General features: G+C 51.5%; 1 protein-coding gene and 1 non-coding gene across 13 annotated transcripts in view; one reads left to right on the forward strand and one right to left on the reverse strand.

Moving 5' to 3' along the window:
* The first annotated feature begins 1083 nt into the window (after nucleotides 1-1083).
* Nucleotides 1084-23083, forward strand: part of CACNA1A (calcium voltage-gated channel subunit alpha1 A) — a 187571-nt gene continuing 165571 nt past the window's right edge. For 11 of the 12 annotated variants that reach the window (XM_029052646.2, XM_029052655.2, XM_039910448.1 and 8 more), the window contains exon 1: nucleotides 1084-1541. In XM_029052646.2, the coding sequence (XP_028908479.2) occupies nucleotides 1225-1541 (317 nt within the window). In that variant the 5' untranslated portion in view covers nucleotides 1084-1224. The remainder of the gene's footprint in view (nucleotides 1542-23083) is intronic. The other variant, XM_029052653.2, reaches the window with a different exon arrangement.
* Nucleotides 14976-15113, reverse strand: LOC114807472. Its single transcript, XR_003755533.1, has one exon. It is a non-coding gene; the product is annotated as a small nucleolar RNA SNORA7 (small nucleolar RNA).

Consider the following 23083-nt stretch of genomic DNA (forward strand, 5'->3'; position numbering starts at 1 on the left):
GCTTACATTAAATTGATCAGTTGCTGCTCATTATAGCTCAGCCTGCCAGTGGTTCAGATCTTTTCCCCCATTTTTTCTCTCACTCTTTCTCTTCCCCACCCCTAACACCGGTCTTATTTTAGCAAATCCAAGAGGAGGAGGAGGAGGAGGAGGAATTTAGCAGGGGAAAAAAAAAAAATGCTAGACGTTGCAGCATCCAGGAGAACCTCATGAGTAGATGGTGGATGGCACATACGCCTCTCTTCTTTCTCATTTTGGGATTTTACAGGATTTCATTGCTGCATTCAAACCCAAGATGATGCAAAATTGACATACACACACACGCGCGCACACAGACACACACAGACAGACGCACACGCAGGGCAGAAGAAGCAGCCACGTTTGGTCTTATAGGAAGCGAAAAACAGAATCCTGCATCTCCGAGAAGCCAAAAGAGATCTTCGGAGCCCTCTCCCTTTCCCTCCCCCCCCCCCCTTTTCCCTTTTTCTTTCCCTTTTATTTTTGATACCGAATTTGCGGTCTCGAATATTAACGTTGAAGGGAGAGAGACCTAAAGAGATATTTTTCTGCTGCTTTTTTTCCCTCATTTCAAATAGTATATCTCTCTATATTTTTCTTTTCCGGAAGGGGTTGGGGGGGGGGAGGTAGGGAAGAAGAGGGTCCGCACTCAATCGCAGAGGGCAATATTTTGCACGGCGATGCGACCCTGACTGGGACCCAGAAACGACCCGAAGGTTGCATCGCTCGGGAGAGGGGCGCATCTCTTTGAAAACTGGATTGGGCCTGCGGGGTTTTTTAATTGCATTCGTCGGGAGGGGGGCGGGCGAGCGGGGATCGGCTTCCCTTCGTCTTTTATTTTCTTTCATTTTTTGGGGGGGGGGGGGCTCGCTCTTGTCGCTCCCCCGCGACCCCCGTCTTCCGCGTCCCCGGGTCCGCAAGGAAGATGTCCCGAGCCGCTGGTCCCTGCGCTGGCCGGGCTGCCGTGTGAGCCGGCTCCCCCACCCCCACCCCAACCTCCCCGCCCCCCCGGCTTCCCCTCCCTCCCACCCCCTCCCCTCCACCCCCCGCGACCCCCGATTGCCGCTGCCCGATGGGATGGGATGTGGAGCGGCTCCGCAGTAGCAGCAGCAGCAGCAGCAGCAGCAGCAGCAGCAGCATCGTCCTCCGCAGCACCAGCCGCCGCCGCAGCAGCAGCGTAACTCTCGGCCCTTTCCTCTTTGCAGGATGGCCCGCTTCGGAGACGAGATGCCGGCCCGCTACGGGGGAGGAGGAGGAGGAGGAGGAGGAGGAGGCGCCGAGGGAGCAGCCGGGGGAGCCGCGGCGGGAGGTGGAGGCGGGCGAGGCGCCGGGGGCAGCCGGCAGGGCGGCCAGCCCGGGACGCAAAGGATGTACAAGCAGTCCATGGCGCAGCGAGCCCGGACCATGGCTCTCTACAACCCCATCCCCGTCCGACAGAACTGCCTCACGGTCAACCGGTCCCTCTTCCTCTTCAGCGAGGACAACGTGGTGAGGAAATACGCCAAAAAGATCACCGAATGGCCATATCCTTTGCCCGCCGCCCGGCCCCTCGACGCCCCCTCCCCGGGCACGGGCGGGCCGGAGGAGGGGGGCGAGGGGGAGGCCTGGCCAGGTGGAGGGGACGAGGGGGAGGGACGGGCCCGTGGCCAGAGGGGGGCTGGGGGGGCGGCGGAGGACGGAAGGGGGTCGGCGGCCTGCGGGAGAGGGGACTGGGTCAGGCCGGGCCGGGCCGGAGGGAGCCGGATTGAATCCGGGCCAACGCCTGGATGGGTTTCCGGAACGGGGGGCCTCCGTCATCTCCTCCAAGCCCACCTGGGGTGGAACCCTCGGGATCCCCCCCCGTCCCCCTCTCCGGGTCCCGGCGGGAGGCGAGCGTCTGTAACGGTCACCGGGAGCCCGGGGGCCGAGGGTGGCGTGGTGGTGGGTCGATGGGCGGCGGGGATCGGGGGGGCGGCGGCACCTAGTACTCCCGGCCTCGGCACCGGAGGAGAGGAGGGGGATCCTTGGGGGGTCGGCACCAGAGGAGAGGGATGGGATCCTCGGCGGGGGGCGGTCGGCACCGGAGGAGAGGGATGGGATCCTCGGCGGGGGGCGGTCGGCACCGGAGGAGAGGGATGGGATCCTCGGGGGGTCGGCACCCGAGGAGAAGTGTGGGATTCCGGGGGCGGGGCGGCGGTCTCGCTGGCCACGGTCACTTTCTAGACCGTAAACCCGGTGTGGGCAGGAATCGTCTCTCTTGACTGTCGAACCGTACTTTCCAAGCGCTCAGCACGGTGCCCCGCACACAGTAAGCGCTCGATAAATACGATCGAACCAACGAACGGGCGGCCGAGGCCTAGAGGAGGGCGAGAGGGGACAGAGCACTCGTTCCCCTGCTAGTCGTGGTCCAGTTGGGGTGGAGAAGGGAACAGGGGATGTGTGGAGTCCAGATCGACCGCAGTTCAACTGCAGACTTGGAGCTAGAGCGGGGAACTGGGTGGGGAAAGGCAGAACCCGGGGGGAGGATGTGCATGAGATCCTTCCTAGCTTCACAGAGTTAACAGCGAACGGTACAGTAGGGGTTTGGATGAGCGTGGCAGGAACCCGTGAGGCGATGCGTTTAAAAAGGACTTACCGTTCTACCTCCGCGCGCTCAGTTAACCCACCCGGTGCAAGTGAACAGAGGCCACTGGGTCCCCGACATTCAAGTTGGTGGGAAAAACATGTCTCGGCTGTCAGCAGATTTCCGAATCCGATTTGCTGCACGCTTGCCCCTGCCCGAGAAGATACCATTCGGTTCGCGGCAGCGGGGACGGGAGGAGAAAATAACTATCACGGGGAGAAGGGAGAAGAGAGCGTTTGCTCCCCCCCGGCTAATCGATTTAAAATGCAACCCCAAATCGAACCGATCCCCGGGCCTTTTCGGCCGTGACGTTTTAAAGCAATTCATTTGGCACGGAGGAAAACGAAAGCTTAATATCCGTTGACAGGACTGCATCGCTGGGTCCGAGATTGGTCTTCCGACCCGATCGGTTTCTGAGTAGAGCCCTTCCTGACGTGAAGGTTTTTTGGGTTTTTTAAATCGGGTTAAGATTTGTCTGTCTTCCTCCGGTCGATCTTTTTTTTTTTTTTTTTTTTAAACTCGGTTCTGGGGTTCCATATCGCTCTCGCATCGCTCTAGCACGAAAATGATTTTCCCGGGGTCCCTCGGGTCCGAAGTATTTGAGGCAGTTCCAGCCTTCTCCTGTCAGCGGTTTGGGATGGGGAGCACCAAATGATGGCACAGACTGCTCACCCAGGGGTCCTTGGTTTTAAACGAAAAATGTGGGCATTGCTTCCACTTCCCTAAAATCGCAGCGGTCCCAGCTTTCTGGGGAAACATGCATCATCGGCATGGACAATTTCCTCTGAGGTAAATCTCTGCCAGAGGTGACTAGAATGTGCGGGTTCTGCAGAGGTCCCTTTTCGGGCTGAATCCGTAGCCATAAAAAAGCCATCCGAGTTACAGATGCTTCGGCGCGGCCGGGTAGTTCCGTGTGGAACACTCCAGGATCTCTACCTCCATGATAGGATGGGGAAAGATAACATCCAATTGTTGAAATTCTGGTGAAGAATCGGAGACGGTGGAGATGTGTGACAGTGACAGCTGGCGGTGCTGGGGGGCTTTAGTTTGTTTGCTTTTGTTTTTTCAGCACGGACGTCCAGGGGCTTGGACGAAAGGGGATAATGTGAGTGTGGGATTTCAGTGTGGCTTGTGGACTGCTAGAACGTCTCTCCTGCACCGCAGAGCTTCTTGGAATTGTCATCTCCTTTGAGGACCGTTCCGGGGCCACGGTGGCGACGTAATCGGAAAGGGCCAAGAGGGCTTTAATATTGAAAAGGACCTCGGTTCCTCTTGGGATATGGTTTGGAGCCTGGAAGAAATGCAGGAAATGGGTGCTCTGCTATTTTGCCTGTAATATTACCCATTTAGATCCTGCAGTTCAAATCATTCATTCATTCATTTATTTATTTATGTAGGGGGGTTGGGGCGGGTGGGGGAAGGGGCTTTAAACAGCTAACTGGAGAAAGGAACTGCCGCGAAAAGATGCGAGGCTAGATTGTGTGCCTGGACTTGGAAATATCTTCAGTTTGGTGTCAAAGCTCTGTTTTGAGTCTCACGACAACTGTTTATCTAGTTCTAGTTGGGCAGGAAGTTTACGGGTGCCTATACGTAATCCGGGAGACTTCAAGATGAACGATCCCTGTAACGCGCGTCCAGTTAGCCTTTCGTACTCGAAGAAGACTCCCCCGACGGTGAAGTTCACCCGGGTGTGCGCGCGTGGCCGATGAGGCCGAGGCGGGACCCACAGTCCGTCCGTACCGTGCCCCAGCGGGATGTCCTTAATAACACAGATCGCACATGTAAGAAACACACCGTCCACGAGACCGAGCAGATGTGACCTCACCTGGGAGGGAGATTTGGCGAGATACTGAGACCTCAGGTTATTTCAAGAAATGATTGTTGTGCCCAAGCAGAATGTCCTTTATAACACATATCACACATGTGAGAAATACACCATGCACAAGGCTGACCAGATGCGACCTCACCAGGGAGGGAGATTCGGTGCGATATTGAGGCCTCGGGTTATTTCAAGAAAGGATTTGAATCCGGGTAATGAATGGTAACGTAACAGAAGGTACGTTTGGCATGCGTAGCACCTATGAAAAGTTAGACCGACTAGAGATGTAAATGTAACCATCTAAGTTTCCGTGGCAGAGGTGAACCACTAATCCAGATACCCCTGCCATCATTGTGAATTTTGCCTTGGTGCTTCATATTTTGAATATCATCGAGCAGAGGCTAGTAAACCAACTGTAAAATTTTGTCCCTGGCTGATGCCTGTGGAACAAGGGCTGCTTCAAGGAGAGGGAGAGAGAGAGAGAGAGAGAGAGAGAGAGAGAGAGAGAGAGAGAGAGAGAGAGAGAGGGAACACGTTGGCCTGTGTACATGAGTGCATGTGTTTTTCTACATTCCTACCCAGAGTGCCATTTTTAAAGTATAAATCCAAGCATCTGTACGATGGATTAGCTTGGTATGAATCCTTGCTCTTCTCACACTCGAGATGACTTTATTCCTAATGACTTTTTTCTCTGAACTCTAGCCCCCAACTGGAATCAAGTTCTCGCCCGCTCTCTTTGTAAACAATTAGAAGTAAAAAAAACGCTGAAGCGCATTGATAAGTCTTGCAGATTGGGACTTCGGGGTGGCAGGGTTTATCGCCGGCATATCCGACTTAGAGTATTTGACTCCATACCCGAGGACCGGCAGTTGCCCCATAGATTTCAATATGGGCACGATGGGCCCTAATGGCTACTAAAGAGCTCAAATCTGTCAGCTAAATAATGCACATCTGCTAACCTTCAGTCAGAGCCCTCGTCTAATGCCACTTCGTTCTTTTGATTTTCTACCAGAGCACCAGCCTTAATTTCATCTTTCCAGCTAACTGGATGCCGGCAGCTCTCCCACTAAGTTATTATAGGAATTTGGATTACCAGCCCAATTATAGGAAGGACTGCAGAATGCTTTTTTTTTTTTTTACTTCAACCCTGTTCTGTTTGGAATCCTCCCAGCTATGACCACGCTTCTCAGTGCTGCATCTCTGTGTGCCACCCAGGTCCACCCAGGCAACAGATAACGAGCGAGCAGGAAATGATTTTCTTCCCGTTCTTTTTGTTGAAGGGTGGGTCGGAGTGAAGACCGGTGGTCGTGACCAGGCTGGAAAAATTGAGATCCGTGTGACCGGTCAGAGAAAACGTGGGGGGTTGGGGCGGGGGACGGACTCTTAAACCACGTTCCTCCCTCAAGCAAAATGATATGGGACCAATCCAAGACGACCGTGGATTGCTTAGAAAGTCGAAATGCTATTAGGTGAGGTGCTATCGAGGGTTAATCTGTCCCGTTTCTATCGGGGAGGTTTTTATTTATTTTCTGGTAAGGGGGTGGAGAGTGTAGGGTATGTGTCGGCTAGTTAAATAGTTGGCAGGCCTTTAAACAATGTGGTGAATAGATAATGTTGCTTTGCAGTATTATAGCACGATGTGATTTTTAGAGTGCTTTCTAAAGGCATTGCAGCAGAAGAGACCTCAAAGACATCAAGAGGATCCGTTCTGCCTCTCTTTATCCTTAGATAGAACGTAGAATTGTTTGCCAGGACCCACGGGAGTTTTGCTTGTTTGCCCAAACTCTGATCATGATTCGGTTCTCGCATCTCATTTAGTAACTCTACTTCTTGGGGAGGATAGGATGGTCTGAGGTGAAATTTAGCGGTGGACTTCAATTGCGTCTCTTCATTGTCTCCTGAATTTTTACTTCGGCCCCAACAGGGAACTCGGTAGGCTCTGTCCCGGGGGAGGGAGAGGAGGGAGTGGCAAACGACTCCTAAAAGTTGCCCTCTGAGTTGTTCCCTTAATCATTTATCTACACTAGTCTTAAAGGAGAGAGGGAAAAAAGTTAATGCCCACTTGACCCATTTTTTGTTCCTTTCAGGAGAAATGTTAGATCAATTTCCTCCTACCCCCCTGCTCCTTTTAATGTGCTCCGCTGCAGAGGGAGTTGGTGAGTGAGGGGGTGTCTGACAAGGTGATGGCTTAAAATAAATCATTAGCTGTCCCTCTTTCCTCCCCTCCTTCTGCCACTGCATCTTCGGCTCATCTCCCTGTCCCTTCTGTCTCTGTGTCAGAACACACCATAGAGGATTGCTTTACAAAATGGAGACCACACACACTGTCAGTGACCACGTTAGCTGCCGCTCAGGCCTGCGTGACAAAACAGCCGAAAAGAAATGTAGCCGCTTCTTCCCTTTAACTCTGATGCGCTTTTCCCTCAGGGGCTTTTTTCGGGGTGGGGGGCGGAGGGAGGGGGTGTGTGTAAGAGGCAGGAGTGGGAAGAGGGGACATGTGAGGATGGAATAAACTTGAGCCCTGTTGTATTTCATAGCTGTCAGTAATTGGGCATTGTCTTACCGCAGTTATTCCAGAGTCTGCAGAGAGAGAGAGAGAGAGAGTGAGTGAGTGTATATGGGTCCATTGCAATGTACTGTATAGGATCATAAGCATTTTGCTTCCAGAGGTAGTGTGTATTTTCATTTGGATCAACTCTGGAAAAAAGCTGATTTTTAAGCAGTTTGAAAAAGCGAGTATCCCCGGCACAGGATTCCTGCAATCACGCCGTTTTCATGTGATTTCAAAAAAGTTTTGATTATCCCCCCCGATGACAGTTAGCAGATTCCTTTTTTCCGGCACGTCCCCTGATTTCTGTTTTCCCCGGCTTCTTTTTCACTCCCAGCGGGGCCGGGGAAGTAGGGATCTAAATTCACCTACAGCACAAAATGTATATAATGATTCTAGGCCAGAGTCCGTCAATGCCTCAGGCTCTACGTAACTAAAATGTAGCTTTGTCCTAAATTTGTTGGTAAACCCTCAGAAAATAACTTGACTGCTATTAGCGCGGTTTATTGTTCTGTGGCTGTGTGAACTCCTTTTATTCCCTTTTTGAACTTCTGCTCTCAAAATAGTGTCTGCAATAGGAGTGCTAATAAGCCATGATATTGCTTTTTCTAATTTTGAGAATGTGTCGGCTGATTTTCCTTAAATAAGATATGAATCTCCTCAGACTTCCTTCTGTATACAGGTTACACAGACGATGACCTTCAAGAACCAGTATTAATGTAATTCATATTCTTTTCTCTAACTGACCTTTATTACCTTTTTAAGGAAGGATAATAGGTGGCTTGTGCTTTAGCTGATCCTGCATTCCCTGTTTGAAAGTAGTATGATCCCGGGTAGTTTACTGTGGATGAGAAGCAGGGAATTTGGGTGGCAGAAAAGATAACAAGGGGACGCTGGTAAGGAAGAAGGACAAGATGGGAAGAGGAAGAGTGAGGAGGGCTGAGAGCCAGCATGGAAGGGTTGGGTTTAGGAGATAGCAGATCTCACCTGTCTAAGCAACTCCCTAGAAATTCAGATCAACTGAATCGTAGCCTTTCCTGGTCTAAAAAGCAAAACCCTGTGGGTTTAGAAGCAAGACTCGGTCTTTGGCAGTCTTTCATATTTAATGCTGACTTCTTCTTTGGCTCAAGCAGCGAGAAAAGCAGCGTGGCCTGGTGGAAAGAGCCCGGTCCTGGGAGTCAGAGGACCCGGGTTCTAATCCCAGCACTGCCAGTTGCTTGCTGTGGGACCTTGGGCAAGTCACTACACTTCTCTGCACCTCGGTTTCCTCAACTGGAAAATGAGGATTCAGTATCTGTTCTCCCTCCTGCTTAGTCTGGGAATCCCGTGCAGGACGGGGACTGTGTCCAACCTGATTAGCACGTACCTACCCCCCGCGTTTAGAACGGTGTTTGTCACATAGTGTGCGCTTGACAAATACCGTTTAAAAACACAGTAGGACTAGAGCCCTTTTTTTCTTCGGGGAGCTGGGCTGGAAGACCGTTGTCTTGTCAGCTTGTCCTATTTTTGATTGGACGAACAGTTTAACGGGCTACGGATCAGGAATAGATAACCGTGCATTATATTTTGCAATTCAGTGATTATTCCCTACAGCTTAATGGGCAGTTGAGTCTAGTCTGAATCCCCGATGAGGCAGGTCCAGTCTAAGGCTGAGTTCGTAACTCACTGGCCCCACTCCACCGAGACATACAAGGAGAGTTACAAAAGTAGGCAGTACAGGCTGGTTCAGGAAATCGATGCTGAGTTGCCCGGGGATTATCACATGAACATATTTAGGATAATGCATCCGCACAGGAAACGGGATATCTTCTATCCTGGAACTGCAGAGAAGATGTAGCAGATGCCAAGAGCAGAGCACATTCCGTAAGATCCGGAAAAGACGGGGAAGAGCTGGGGCCCGGGAAGGGGTTTGAGGAGACTCTGGAAGTGATCGTCCAAGATGTCTGAGGGAGAAAGAGGCCCAGAGGCTAGACTGGACTAGAGTCAAGTGACTAGAACTTGAGCTAGAAAGATCTTCCGTAGAGATGCTTGAGCCAGCTTTCTGGGACCTTTCCATAACGTTTGATCGATAGGTCTGCTGCAGGCATATATGGATATAAAAAGCGAGAGCTATATATCAGGAAGAGCTATAAATCCGCTTTGATGGAAGTTGCTACCTCCTCCTCCTCTTCCTCCTCCTTCTGGGTCTCTCAATCTGGTTGTTTGTCCCATTTTATAAATCGTGTCTCACTTCTGCGCCTTGGCAGCCTGGTGGGTCCTTGTGTATGTTGTATATGGGCATCTACGTGTCTGTAGCTCCTACCACCATGTGTTTCTTTCCACCTGTTCTGGGCCTCTTCTCTATGTGAGCTGCTCTGTTAGTGCCACAGCTGACTGCTTTGAATTAACTCCCTTCTCAAGTGGGTCATCAGGGGAGAGAAAGAATGCCTGCGTGCAGGTGTTTTCAGGGGTGTAAATGTCACTTTTAGTAAGACCTTGGGGTGGGGTGGGGGGCATGGAAATAGTATATTTATTTTGAATCGTTGGATTGTTGGAAACAGAGTACTCTTTGCAGCAGCTATCCCACCTTTAACTGGGATCCCGGGCGTATCCCGGCACTAGCCCGGCACTTAGCACAGTGTTTTGCGTGTAGACTCTAAGCTCCCCGAGGGCTGGGATCATGTCTTCCCATTCATTCGGTCGTACTCATCGAGCACTTACTGTGTGCAGAGCACTGTACTAAGCGCTTGGGAGAGGACAATGCAACAATAAACCGTCACATTCCCTGCCCACAGCGAGCTTACAGTCTGGGGGCGGGGGCGGAGACGGACATCAATACAGATAAAATCACAGAAAGGCACATAAGGGCCGTGGGGCTTGGCGGGGAGAAGAGCTAAGGAAGCGAGTCAGGGTGACGCAGAAGGGAGCGGGAGATGAGGAAAAGTGGGGCTTGGGCTGGGAAGGCCTCTCGGAGGAGATGGGCCTCTAATAAAGCTTTGAAGGCTGGGGTGGGAGAGTAATTGTCTGGCGGATCTGAGGAGGGAGGGGGGTTCTATTGCACTCTCCCAAGTAGGATGCTCTGCATACAGTGAGTGCTCAATAAGTACCAGTGACTGATTAAATACTATCACTACTACAATTAAATCAAATTTAAGTCAGGTTGGGAATGAGCCTGGCAGGGTGAATAGGACTGGGGTGGTGGGTGGAACCGGAGTAGATACTAGAGAAGATGCAGTTCAATCTGAATTGGTGCCTATCCAAAGCACGACCCAGCTGAATTAAGCGAGCAGTCGATCAGTCGTATTTGTTGAGTATTTACCGTGTGCAGAGTACCCTACTAAGCCCCCGGGGAAACACAACAGAGTTAGTCCACAGAACCCGTGCCCTCGAAGAACTTACAATCAAGTAATTTTTCCCCGAGAGGAAGAAAGAGGAAAGTGGGGCGAGTGAGGGTTAAAGTAGTAGGATGTGGACAAATGAGCTGCAGGTGGGTGAGCAGTTAAGTGGGGGAGGCTCGCTGGGCGTTTATAGGCAGCTGCGGGAGGGTGGATTTCAGGAGGGTGTGGGGCTGGGGGGTGAGACAGAGTTTCAAGCGGAAGGAAGGGCTTGAACAAGGGTTGGAAGCAGAAGAGAACTGGGTGCGGGAAGAAGGTGAGCCTGGGGAAAATGGAAGGTGCTATCTGGGGTGTTGTAAGAGGAGAGAGAGGTAAGACAGGGTGAGTGACCTGAGTGAGTGCCTTAAAGCAGGAGTTGTAATATTTGTGTTTCTTGAGCGGCCATTTGGTGCCGTGTGCCGGATTAGGTGTCTGGGAAGTGTGGAATAAACAAGTGAAACCTTCTGTGCCTGCAAGGTGCCTATACTCTTAAAGAAGCAAACATAAGAGCATTTTACACCTAGAGTGCTCTATATTTATCTCTGTTTAAATATGTAGGGGTCTCTCCCTAATGTGGAGAGGAATGGGTAGCCAGTGGAGGCTTTAGAGGAGGGGAAAGATGACTTTTTAGGAAAATGATCTGAGCAGTAAAATGAAGTTTGGGCTGGAGAGAGGGGGAGGCTGGAGGTAGGCAGACCCGTGAGGAGGCCGACGCAGAGTCAAGCCAGGATCCGGCAAGCTCTCTCCGTCACCCAAGACGGTCTCGTAGAAAGAACTGCCAACCAAAGGCCTGCTGCTTTGCTGTCAATAATGATCCTACGCGGCCCTTGACAAGAATGAGAATGTAAGCGTGCAAGTTTGCAGACCAGTCATGGTAAGCATCTTTTTACACACCTTGCCGTTGTAATTCATTTCAGGAATTTTTTTTCACATCTGACTGGATGGATAGCTGTATAATACCTTTTCCCATTCCCCCCCCGCCCCCCCCCCCCCCCCCCCCCCCCCCCCCCGCCAAGCCCTTTCTGTTTGCACCGATGCTCAGAAGCTGCCTCTCGGAAATAGCTGTTTCCCGGGCTCGAATCCTCCTCTGTCGTCCACCTTCATTTCTCTGTCTCTCGGAAGGCCGAGACATAGCGAAACACTCGCTCGTGCTCGTAAATCCGGAGCTAGAAGTTGCTAGAGCAGAGTCTGTTGGTTATTATACCACAGGTTGGCAGGTATGGATCTTGGCAACACACTGAGGTCATTGTGTTGGACAAGCAGAGGTGGGTTTGGATGACATTATTGGTATTTTAATTGCTGTCGAGAGGAAGTTTGTGAGTGTGGGTGAATGTAGATTTTTTTTTGCAGACATGGTGATAATTGCGAAGTGGGAGGGGAAAAAAGTAATCCTGTCTTTACACTTCAGTACACATCTAAGTGTGTGTGTACACAGCAAGATTTTTGACGTGTGCAGGCAAATTCAGAGGTAAGGGTGCTATGGATAGCAACGATGGCTTACCAGCAGGTAAAGTCACAGTGGTATCTGCTGCTGGTGAGGTCTCAGAACTACTTTGTTGTGTAACTGCACACTGCGTCCTTTCTCCCTGCCAGGGGTTGGGGGAGAGGTGTGTATGCGTGACACGCAAAGGGACCAGGCAAGAGACTGTGGATGGCTCGACACAAACCCTCCCCATTCCTGCCCAAACCTCGCTGATGTCGGGTCAGACTTTCCCCCACCCCCCGGCCTTAGCCACCGGCAGCCGAGTGATTCTTCCCCAAGTGGCGAGGGGCCAGAAAAGCTGCCCGACTGGAATTTTTCACGGGCAAAAACATGCAAGTGCACCAGAGATTCTCTCAGTGACATTGATCCTCGTGGATACGGCATCATCTTTGAACCGAAGGACACCTCTCCTACTCTGGGTAGGTTAAGTGATATTTCCTCCGAGTAACCCGCTAGCGTTTACCCCCCCGAGAGTTCCTTCCTCCCCTTCGGTGAGCCCCTACCCGTCTGCACTCGTGGCCGGCGCTAGGTAGCGTTGGCGACGATTGTGGTAGGGAACGCGCTCGTGTGGGTATGACGGCAATGCCCTTCAGTAATCAGGGTGTAATCAGAAGCAGTGGGTGTCTAAAGTTATCCACGACTCCCACTGAACTGATTATAGTGGAAGAGAATGAGTACGGAGATGCTTGTGGAAAAATTAAACAGGACTCGTGCAGCATTAACAGTGAAGTTCAGCAGGAGAAATGCTCCAGTTCTTTCTCCCCCCGACCCCCGCCCCCCAGTTCAGGCCTTCGCTCTCAGGATATCTGGGCCAGTGCTTGTGAGGAAACTCCCTTAGCGCTGGAATTCAATAGCTTGGCCTTATAAAATTCGGCCTTTTGAGATTCACCGGCAGAAGCAGCACTTGTCTGGACATCAGTTTGATTCTTTTTTTTTTTTTTCCCCCCCTGTTGTTTTTTCCCCCAAAATGTTTACAGAGAACATCGTCTTGGACCGTTTTCTAGTTTCGTGTTGTAGGCGTGGAAGATTTCTTCCTTTGGAAGCCTTTGACATCTTGTCCTTCATCTCTTCCCAAACTCAGCTTTGACTTCTCGTTTACTTGTTTTGATGTGTGTATATATATCTATAATTCTATCTATATCGCTGCCTGTTTACTTGTTTTGATGTCTGTCTCCCCCCCTTCTGGACTGCGAGTCCGCTGTGGGCAGGGATTGTCTTTGTTGCTGAACTGTACTTTCCAAGCGCTTAGTAGAGTGCTCAGCACACGGTCAATAAATATGATTGAATGAATGAATTTCCAGAATGAAGAAAAGCAATGAGTTCCGTTAAGTGGTTTGGGATTTCCAAATGAAAGCAAATAGCAAACCCAAATTTGAGATGTGGGGAGGTGCATTCAGGTTGTAGTTGTGTAGAAGTTATTGGGAGTTCTGCTATTTGTAATGTTCTCTGATGGGTTTTAAAACCCAGGAAATTTGGGGGGTTTTTTGGGGATGGATTTTATTTTTTTTTATTTCCTTGGGTGGGGGTTGTTTAATGGTCTTTTCGAAGCACTTACTATGTGTCCGGCGCTGGAGTAGATACAAGATAAAGTTGGACACGGTCCCCGCCCCACATAGGGCATATAGTCCAAGTCACTGACAGTAGGATTTTGACATAAATAAGGAGCCAGGAGAAGAGATGAGGACCGGGTAATTATTAATATGTCGCCCCTTAGACTGTAAGCTTGTTGTGGGTAGGAAACACGTCTATCAACTGTGTTCATGTTGTACTCTTCCAAGCGTTTAGTGCAGTGGTATGCCCACAGTAAGTGCTCCGTAAATGTAATTAGGTGAAGAATGTGCTGTGTCTCGTATGCGATAAGATGGTAACAGACTTTTTGGCCGGTGCTCAGGGGTAGAGCTCTTTGCACTGGGGAAGGGAACTGCACTGATCTAAAGCATTTGGGATGAAGTAAATTTAGGAGGAGGTTTGGGTCGCCGTTATGGGAGCACCACAACAGCGGGATGTTTGCAGAGCCTGAGCCTTTTAGGGTTTCATCCCCTCTGCGCAGGATGCACTCGTTTCCATGAGCCTGAGATGGAAGAGCCAGAAGGTGAATGGTTAGGATGGATGTCCTTAATCACCTAGGTCATGGAGGTGGAAGGCGGAGCCTCTAAAATTGGCAAGTTTCATGAGTCCTGCCCCCCTCAGGGGAGTGTACTGGGGGGGGGGGGTGTCTCTGTACCCACGAAAGAGCCTGAAGCAGCCTTTAGGGCCTCTCCTCCAGACTTTGGACACGATTCCTTCCTTTCGCTCCGTCCCATTATAGCTTTCCTCAGTTACAGAAGCAGCGGGGCATAGGGGACAGAGCACGGGCCTGGGAGTCAGAAGGTCACGGGTTCTAATCCCGGTTCTACCACCTGTCTGCTGGGTGAACTGGCAAATCAGTTCACTTCTCTGGGCCTCAGTTACCTCATCTGGAAAATGAGGATTGAAAGCGTGAGCCCCATGTGGGACGGGGACTGTGTCCAACCCGACCGTCTTGGATCTACCCCAGTCCTTAGAACAGTGCTTGGCACATAGTAAACGCTTAAGTACCAGAAGTATTATTATTATTATGATTATGATTATTCCAGCCACTGTTCTAGGCTAAATATAGTCCCTACAGGATCGGGGAAGTGGGGACTAGAGACAAGGATATGTGTGTGTGCTCCGGGGAATTGGAGGGTGTGATTTTTGGCCTGAGCTTCCACTTCCTCAGGACTTTCAATCAATTAATGTGCACGTGGATTAATGTGATTTTTTTTTTTCATGGCTTTTGTTAAGCGCTTACTGTGTGTCAAGAACTGTTCAAAGTGCTGGAGTAGGTACAAGTTAGTCAAGCGTTTAATGGGCACTTACCGTGCCCATTACTACTAAGCACGGTACTAAGTGCCCGGGAGAGTCTTGCCTTATGCCGTCGAGTCGTGTCCGACCCATAGCGACACCACGGACACATCTCTCCCGGAGCGCCTCACTCTCCATCTGCAATTGTTCTGATAGTGGATCCAGAGAGTTTTCTGGGTGGTAAAAGTCCGGAAGCGGTTTACCACCGCCTCCTTCCGCGTGGTAAACTAGAGTCTCCGCCCTCGACTCTCTCCCACGCCGCTGCCGTCCAGCACGGGTGAGTTTTGACTTGTAGCAGATTGCCTACCACTCGCTAGCCACTGCCCGAGCTGGGAATGGAACGGGTAGGCCTCTGCTCGACTCTCCCTCCCGTAGCCGAGACCGGTAGACTACTGGAAACTCTCCGGGTGCGACCCTGAGAGGGGGCTTGGGAGAATAATAATAATGTTGGTATTTGTTAAGCGCTTACTAGGTGCCGAGCACTGTTCTAAGCGCTGGGGGAGATACAGGGTCATCAGGTTGTCCCACGTGGGGCTCACACACTTTTAATCCCCATTTTACAGATGAGGGAACTGAGGCACAGGAAGTGAAGTGACTCGCCCACAGTCACGCAGCTGACAAGTGGCAGAGCCGGGAGTCGAACTCATGACCTCTGACTCCGAAGCCCAGGCTCTTTCCACTGAGCCACGCTGCTTCTCCACAATAATAATAATAATAGTATTTGTTAAATGCTTACTCTGTGCCGGGGGCTGTACTGAACGCTGAGTACAGCAAATCGGGTTGGACCCGATCCCTGTCGCTCGTGGGGCTCATGGTCTCGATCCCCATTTTACAGATGAGGTAACTGAGGCCGAGTGAAGTGACTTGCCCAAGGTCAAGTCAGTACAACAGATGTGATAGATGTGTTCCTGCCCATACAGAGCTTACAGTCTAGAGAGAGTGACTTTCTGGCCCTGCCCATAAGTAGTCATCAAAGACCAAATGAGGGAGCCTTCCTCCTGGACTTCACCCCCCTTTCTTATTGGTATTTAAGCACTTACTGTGTGTCAAACCTTGTTCTAAGCGCTGGGGTAGCTACAAGTTAGAAGGTACACCGCTTTTGCCACTTGTCTGCTGTGTGACCTTGGGCAAGTCACTTCACTTCTCTGGGGCTCAGTTACTTCATCTGTAAAATGAGGATTGAGACCGTGAGCCCTATGTGGGACAGGCTTGCTTGTATCCACCCCAGTGCTTAGTACAGTGCCTGGCACATAGTAAGCGCTTACCAAGAACCACAATTATTATTATTACTATTCTGTACTCCTACACCACCCTTCCTCTTTAAACTCCTCCTATCGCCTTTCAGTGTGGTCAGGGAAGGTCTAATAAGTTGCTCTAGAAGGAATCCTTTCTATTGTCACCCTTCATCCTCCTCACAGGGAAGTGAAAGTGCAGGAGGAACTGCGTGGAAAGTTACTTCCTCACGCGATTCCTTAGCGAATCCCTTCCGTTCGGTTTCAGCCAACCAGGTCTTGTTCCAAACACGCTAGCTGGTCGTTGGGTCCCCACAGCCTTGACGGTGAAAGATGTCATTGTTTTTATAGTAGAGTCCCCTTGAGGGTGAAGTAAAATGTCACCCAGCTGTCATCCTGAAACTTTTCAGGCTGCCGACCACTTTGGCAGGGCGGATGAGTCCACGCGACTCCTCTGAGGTGGGGATTTTCCACTCTGGCTTTCCTCGCCTCCAGTGGGTTAAGAACCCTCCACTCCCATCCAGGATTGGATCCAGCTCTCCGCCGTTTCCGACCTTGCCGCCTTTATATTGGAAGCGTGCAGTAGGAGCTCCGTTCTAACGAGTGCCGGAAGCTCCGCCGTCCAGGAGCTCTTGGGAAAGGACCAGGAGCCTCGGGAATGGAGGAGTCATTCTACCTTCCCGCTGGGTGAAGAAAGCCACTGCCATCCAAGCGTGTCGTCCCCCCGCAATCTCCAGGAGGTGGTAATCTCTGGAGAGCAAGAGTAGCAGAATCGCTTTGTCCGTCACCAGTAACGGTTTGAAGCGTTTACCGTATGCAGAGCGCTGTACTGATTGCTGGGGGAGAAGCCGCGGGAGGGAATTAGACGCGGTCACTGTCCTTTGGGGGGGCTCACAATCTGAGTGTAAGGAGGGAGAGGGGACTTGGAGATAGACACCTCAGGAGTGATGGAAATGGTAAAACCCAACACGGGCAAAGACCCGAAGTAAAAAACAGTCAGAAGGTTGCGGTGGCTAGAGGAGCGGAATTTCCGGCTCCTCGGGGCTCGGAGTTCAAGACGCGCCCGTAGCCACCACGACCGCTTCAGCCGCCAGTCTCCCGGGGGCTTGGTGGAGTTCTCCGGCTGCGGGGGCTTTTCTCTTTCCCGCCGGAGTGGAGGAAGGCAGGATGGGCTTGAGAACTCTGTCGTCGTAGAGAATCTTTAGCTCTTAAAATGGAGATGTACCAAGGAAGGCAAGCCTAATTAAAATGACTGTTAAACACTTTCCAAACTGCAGAGCTAAATAAACTTCAAATTTAGAATCCATTTAGTTTCCCTAGGTCTCCTCGCTTCCTCCCTTCCATAGATCCGACTCTCTGAGTCTCTGCTCGTTCCCCCGGCCCAGTCGATCGGTGGTATTTATTGAGGGTCCACTGTGTGCAGAGCACTCTACTGAGTGCTTGGGAAAGTACAATACAGCAGAGCTGGTAGATGCGATCCCTTGCGAAAAGCAAGAAAGCCCAATAGAGAGGAACCGAGTCTCTTGAGGAGACAGAGTGGCTCCAGGCGGAGTTGTTTCTCTTCCTCTTTTGTGTAAAAAGAAGCAGCGTGGCTTAGTAGACAGAGCCCGGGCCTGGGAGTCGGAAGGACCTGGGTTCTAAACCCGGCTCCGCCACGTGTCTGCTGGGTGACCTTGGCCAAGTCACTTCACTTCTCTGGACCTCAGTCACCTCATCTGTAAAATGGGGATTAAGAGCGTGAGCTCCATATGGGACAGGGACCGTGTCCAACCTGATTAACTCGGATCTGCCCCAGCGCGGAGAACGGTGCTTGGCACATGGCAAGCGCTTAACAAGTGCCATCATTACTATCATTTAAAAGATCTCAGAGCCAATAACCATTCCACAGCTACCTCTCGATGACTCGAGGTGACTTTCCTCCTTTGCTTTGCCGCACGAGACTTTAAACGTCTGCAAATGAGCCGGTTTTTTCCAGGATCGGAACACGCCATTTCTGGAGGTCTAATGGCCTGCTGTGGGTTAGCAAGAGGGAAGGAAGCCAGCTGTCCTTTTTATTTGCTCCCCAGTATCAACCCATCAGTGATATTTATTAAATGCTCTTACCGTGCGGAGAGCGCTGTATGGAGAGTGTATTACAGCAGAGTTGATAGGTACATCCCCTGCCCACAGTGAGCTTACAGTCTAGAGGATATGCAAACTATTCTTGTAATAATAGTGGTATTTGTTAAGCACTTACTATGTGCCAGGCACTGTACTAAGCACTGGGGTGGATACAAGCAAATGGGTTTGGACACGGCTCCTGTCCCACGGGGGGGGGGGGGGGCTCACGGTCCTAGTCCCCATTCTACAGATGGGGTGACTGAGGCACGGAGAAGTGAAGTGACCACCCAGCGTCATCCAGCAGATGAGTGGCGGAGTGGGATTAGAACCCGTGACCCTCTGACTCCCAGGCCCGGGCTCTATCCACTACGCCACGCTGCTTCTCACGCGATCATCCCGGGTCACTGGAGGCTGGCCGCCAGCTTCGTCCTGTCATCCTTTGATCACCTCTTGTTTCCTTCCACCCCCTGCCCCTTTGGAAACTGACGCCCCCATGCCCGTTGCTGTAACTTTTTCCCGCCGAACCCTCCTCCTAAGATCTCTGGGCTTTGGAAGTGCCAGAGCTGGTTGTAGGCTGGTTAATCCCAGTGGCCTGTTCCATGTTACGCTCTCTGGGGGCCCGCTGTAAATGAGAGGCCTTCATCTCAGCTGGGTTTCTCCTCGTTAAATATTTAATAAATAAGAAGTACAGCCTGTGATGCTGGGAATTGTTTGATAGTAAAATTAATGAGAGGGAGAGAGTTGTAGGCACCACACATGGCTGGTTCAGAGCAAGTCAGGTTTCATTCTTGTGGGTCCTGTTGATAAGCTGTGTAGTTCACTTTCTCTCCCGCCCTCCCTCCCTCTCTCCATCCCTCTCCCTCCCTTTTCCCAGTTCCTCCTCTCTCTCTCCCTCCCGTTCACCCATTTCTGTCTTTGCTCTTTCCCAACCCTTCTTTCCTCTTCACTTGCCGCCTCACCCCTTCTATGCTTTTCTTTCTGCCTCAGTTACTGCCCTTTCCTTTCTCTGCCCAAGTTGCTCCCTCAGGATCGATCTCTCACTCTTACTATCACTCGTCTCCCTCTCCGTCACCTTCCTTTTGCTTTCTCTGTGTTCTTTCCCTCTTTCAGTCATTCATTCGATAGTATTTATTGAGCGCTTACTATGTGCAGGGCACTGTACTAAGCGCTTGGAATGAACAGATCGGTAACAGATAGAGACGGTCCCTGCCCTTTGACGGGCTTACGGTCTAATCGGGGGAGACGGACAGACGAGAACGATGGCAATAAATAGAATCGAGGGGATGAACGTCTCATTAAAACAATAGCAAATTCTTCTTTCTCCCTTGCTCTCGCTTCTGCCCCCTCTAACGTACCCCGTCGTCTTTACTGTTCTTGTGAGCCTGGCAGTTTTTAGAACCTGGCCGGATATATCGAGGAGGAAATACACTTGCTGCGTATGGCCGTTCACGCCCCACCCTAGAGTGCCACTGATCGGGCCCTGGCCTTTCCGGGCAGATCCAGTCGGGTCACCTGAAGTCTGCGGGGGGAAGACATTAAGGCCTTTTTGAGCACTCGTTCTTGATCCCGGTCTCTCCTGAGAGTCTTACTTCCCCCTTCTTCAGAGCCCCTCTGACGCTACCGCGGGCAGTAGGGCCCAAGACTGCTTTAGTAGGCAGCCGCTGGCTTGGCCGGCTTGCAGATCCAAAGGGGGCAGTGGAATTGAGAGAATGGTTTGCCGGCCAGCCGATGCCATCTTTCCTCTCCAGTCTGACTGAGGAAGGTTAGGCCTCAGGAGGGGCAGTTGGAGGGAAAACTGGGAAGCTGGAGGCAGAAAGTAATTTTAGTGAGCTGATTAGGTGCCCTCTCCCTTTACAGAGAGCTTGCTTGACTCCTCCGAGGGAGGGCCATCTCTTGGGAGGAGAAACGAGGCAGTAGAAAAGCAGCATGGCCTAGTGGATAGAGGAAGGACCTGGGTTCTGATCCCGGCTCCGTCGCTTACCTGCTGTGTGACTCGGGCGAGTCGTTTCGCTTTCCTGGGCCTCAGTTTCCTCATCTATAAAATGGGGATCGAAACTGTGAGCCCCACCTGGGACGGAGGCTGCGTCTAACCCGATTTGCCTGTATCCACCGCAGCGCTTAGCACAGGGCCCGGAACGTAGTAAACACTCGACGGATACTGCGGTTATTGTCATTGTCGTCAGTACGCCTAGGTCCTTCGGCACTGTTGGTGGGAACTGAGGTTTAGTCCTTGGACTGGATTACCCGGTTCCTAACCCAGAGGTCAGTCCCTCACCCTCTTGAAAATGGGAACAGGAGCGCCTTTCTCCCCGTCTCTCTCCCTTGCTCTGTAAATGGCGTGGGGCGCGTGGGGAGATTGCACTCCGAATCCTCCTCGAGCAGCCGGGCCTGGCTGCAGGGTGGCTGGCGGCGTGCAACGTCCGCGCTCTCGTCATCTGTACCCCATGTGCTGAAGGAAGCCTGACGAGGACTGGCGGGGGAGGAGGAAGAGAGCTTTATTCGGGGATGGAGTCAGGCATCTCGGTACCAGGAAAAAAAAGCAATTGAATTTGCCCTGATGGAAGAAAATGGCAAAGACAGGGGAAGCGCATGGGGGCGGCGGGGTGGGGGAATCAAACAGTGACTGCTGCAGGTAACAATCCCCTGCACCTTACACCCGCCACCTTTCTACCTTCTCTCCCCAGCTTAAAGGGCCTGAATGGAATTCAGATGCAAAACCTCGGCTCTGGCTAATTGAACACTGCCCTCGTTGGCTTCATTATGCTCCTCTAGCGCCCCGGCGATGATAATACTACTGCCTCGCTGCTACTTCGTCTTTCTGGGTTTTGCTCAGAATTGCCTCTCATCGACATAGACCAGAATGGTTCCAGCATATCTATTTCCTCCCCGATCCCGTGCCTGCCTCCTTTTGTGCTCTCTTTCTCTCCCTCTCTCTCTCTCTCTCTCCCCCCCCCTTTCCTTTCCCTTCCTCCCCCAACCAGACTCACATAATGGTTCTCCCATGCCCTTCCTATTTCCCCCCCCCCCCACCCCCATTCCAGGATTGCAGGGCAGTGATGAGGAGAGATGGGATCAGGTTGAATTTTCCAAGCCCTTTTTTTTTTTTTTTTCTGTTTGCTGTCAAACACATTTGACTGAACAGATGCTCCTTTTTTTGATAAGCACTTACTCCTTGTACCCTTTTCCCTCTCTTCCTGCCCCATCTTTTTGGTCTCCTTCCTTGCAGTCCATTTCTCTCTCTCCCTCCCCCATTTCTCTTCCTATTTGGTAAAAGCCCTTCAGTGAAGCAGTGGGAGGACTGCAGAGAAGCTTGTGACACTCACAACACCAAAATTCAGGCTCCTCTGCGAAAGGAGGTGTCGGGAAGTGGGAGCTGAGTTGCAGTGGGGAAGAAACGTTTAACGTTTCAGGCCTCCCTTCCCGCACCGATTCCATGAAGCGCAGAAACCTATCACGGGAAAACTCAGATTTAATCGTTGCCCTGAGTCAACTGCCTGTTTTCAGGACCTTTCAGCACGTCGTTATGTCCGTTTTTCTGTCCTCGGTCCCCTCATCAGTGCCATAGTTCTAGGACTGTTCTATCTCGTCCGTAACGGGAGGCGCTTTGAGGCCGGAGTTATGAACGTTTGGAAAGTCCCCTAAAGCCGATAGAGGAAAATACTGGAGAAGGGTAAACCCGGGGATTTTGTTTTAATTAAGACAAGCTTATTTGCCACCCAAGTTGAAAGAGAGATTGCAGGGAGCCGGCTAGGGGCTGAATCTTATACTGTGAACTTTCAGGCTTTGAATTTTGGTGCTGACTCCCATTTCAGTCAATCAGTAATATTTACTCAACGTTTACTCCGTTGCAGAGCAGTGTACTAAGCGCTTGGGAGAGTAGAGTTAGTAGACATGCTCCCCGCCCTCAAAGAGTGTACAGCCTGGCCAGGGGAGGCAGACACTAAAATGAATTACAGGTAGGGAGAAGCAATAGAGTATAAAGATATGTACGTAAGTAGGGTGGGGAGAGGGAAGTACCCAAGGGCTTAGGTGTAATGGAAGTTTTGAAGTGGGAATAGGGAAGGAAATCAATTGGAGAACTGGGGGCTTAATCAGGGAAGGCTCCCGGAGGAGACGTGATTTCAGAAGGGTCTCGAAGATGAGGAAGAGCGGCAGTCTGCCGGATGTGAAGGATGAGGGAATTTCAGGTGGAAGGGAGGCTGTGAGCAAGAGGTTGGGGGTGAGAGATGAGAATCGGGCCGCGTGAGGAGTTGGTTGGCTCGAGAGGAGTGAAGCGTGGGAGCTGGGTTGTAGTGGGAGAAGAGAATGGATGAGTATGAAGGGGAGAGCCGATTGAGCGCCTTAAAGTCGACGGTGAGGCGTTCCCATTTGACGCGGGGATGGATGAGCGACCATCGGATGTTCTCGAGGTTTCGGGAGATGTGCACAAAACAATATTTGTGAAAAACCATCTGGGCAGCAACAGAGTGAACTGTGGGCCGTGGGTCTGCCGGGGGGCCTGGAAGACAAGCTTTTCCCTAGCCTGGCTTCCCCACTGTGGATCGAGACCCTTTCCAGTAGTAGTAAGGCCACGATCGGCCACTCGCCCTGTTGCTAGTTGAATCCGGTGAGAGCTAAGAAGAGCATTAGTCTTCAACTCGGGATACCAGCTTCCTGTGGCTTCCTCTCTGAATGTCGTCTTGTCTGGCCTTCGCTTTTCTCCCTCTGTCAAAGATGAATCCCCACCACCTCTCTGCTAAACAGAGAGATCAGGAGGAGAATGCGCCCTGACAGACTCTTGGGGGACGAGGGACCCGGGGCAGAGAACGTTAGCGATAACGATCATTAGCAATGGTGCCGAATGACGGTAAAGAAAGAAGTATGCGGGGCAGGACAGGAGGTAATTGGGAATTGGTGATGGTCTCTAGCTTCCGTCCCTGAGATTTCTGGAATGGTCCAGGGACCCTTAGTCTAACTGGCTTTCTCAGTCAGGGAGGTGGAGGGGGTCAGAAAGCACAAGGCAGCAGGACCTGACTGGTGAGAAACCAGGCGGCCGGCTAGCTCTTCTGGAATGATATCTCAGT

Source organism: Ornithorhynchus anatinus, chromosome X2 (genome assembly GCF_004115215.2).
Source record: "Ornithorhynchus anatinus isolate Pmale09 chromosome X2, mOrnAna1.pri.v4, whole genome shotgun sequence".
NCBI classification, from domain to species: domain Eukaryota; kingdom Metazoa; phylum Chordata; class Mammalia; order Monotremata; family Ornithorhynchidae; genus Ornithorhynchus; species Ornithorhynchus anatinus.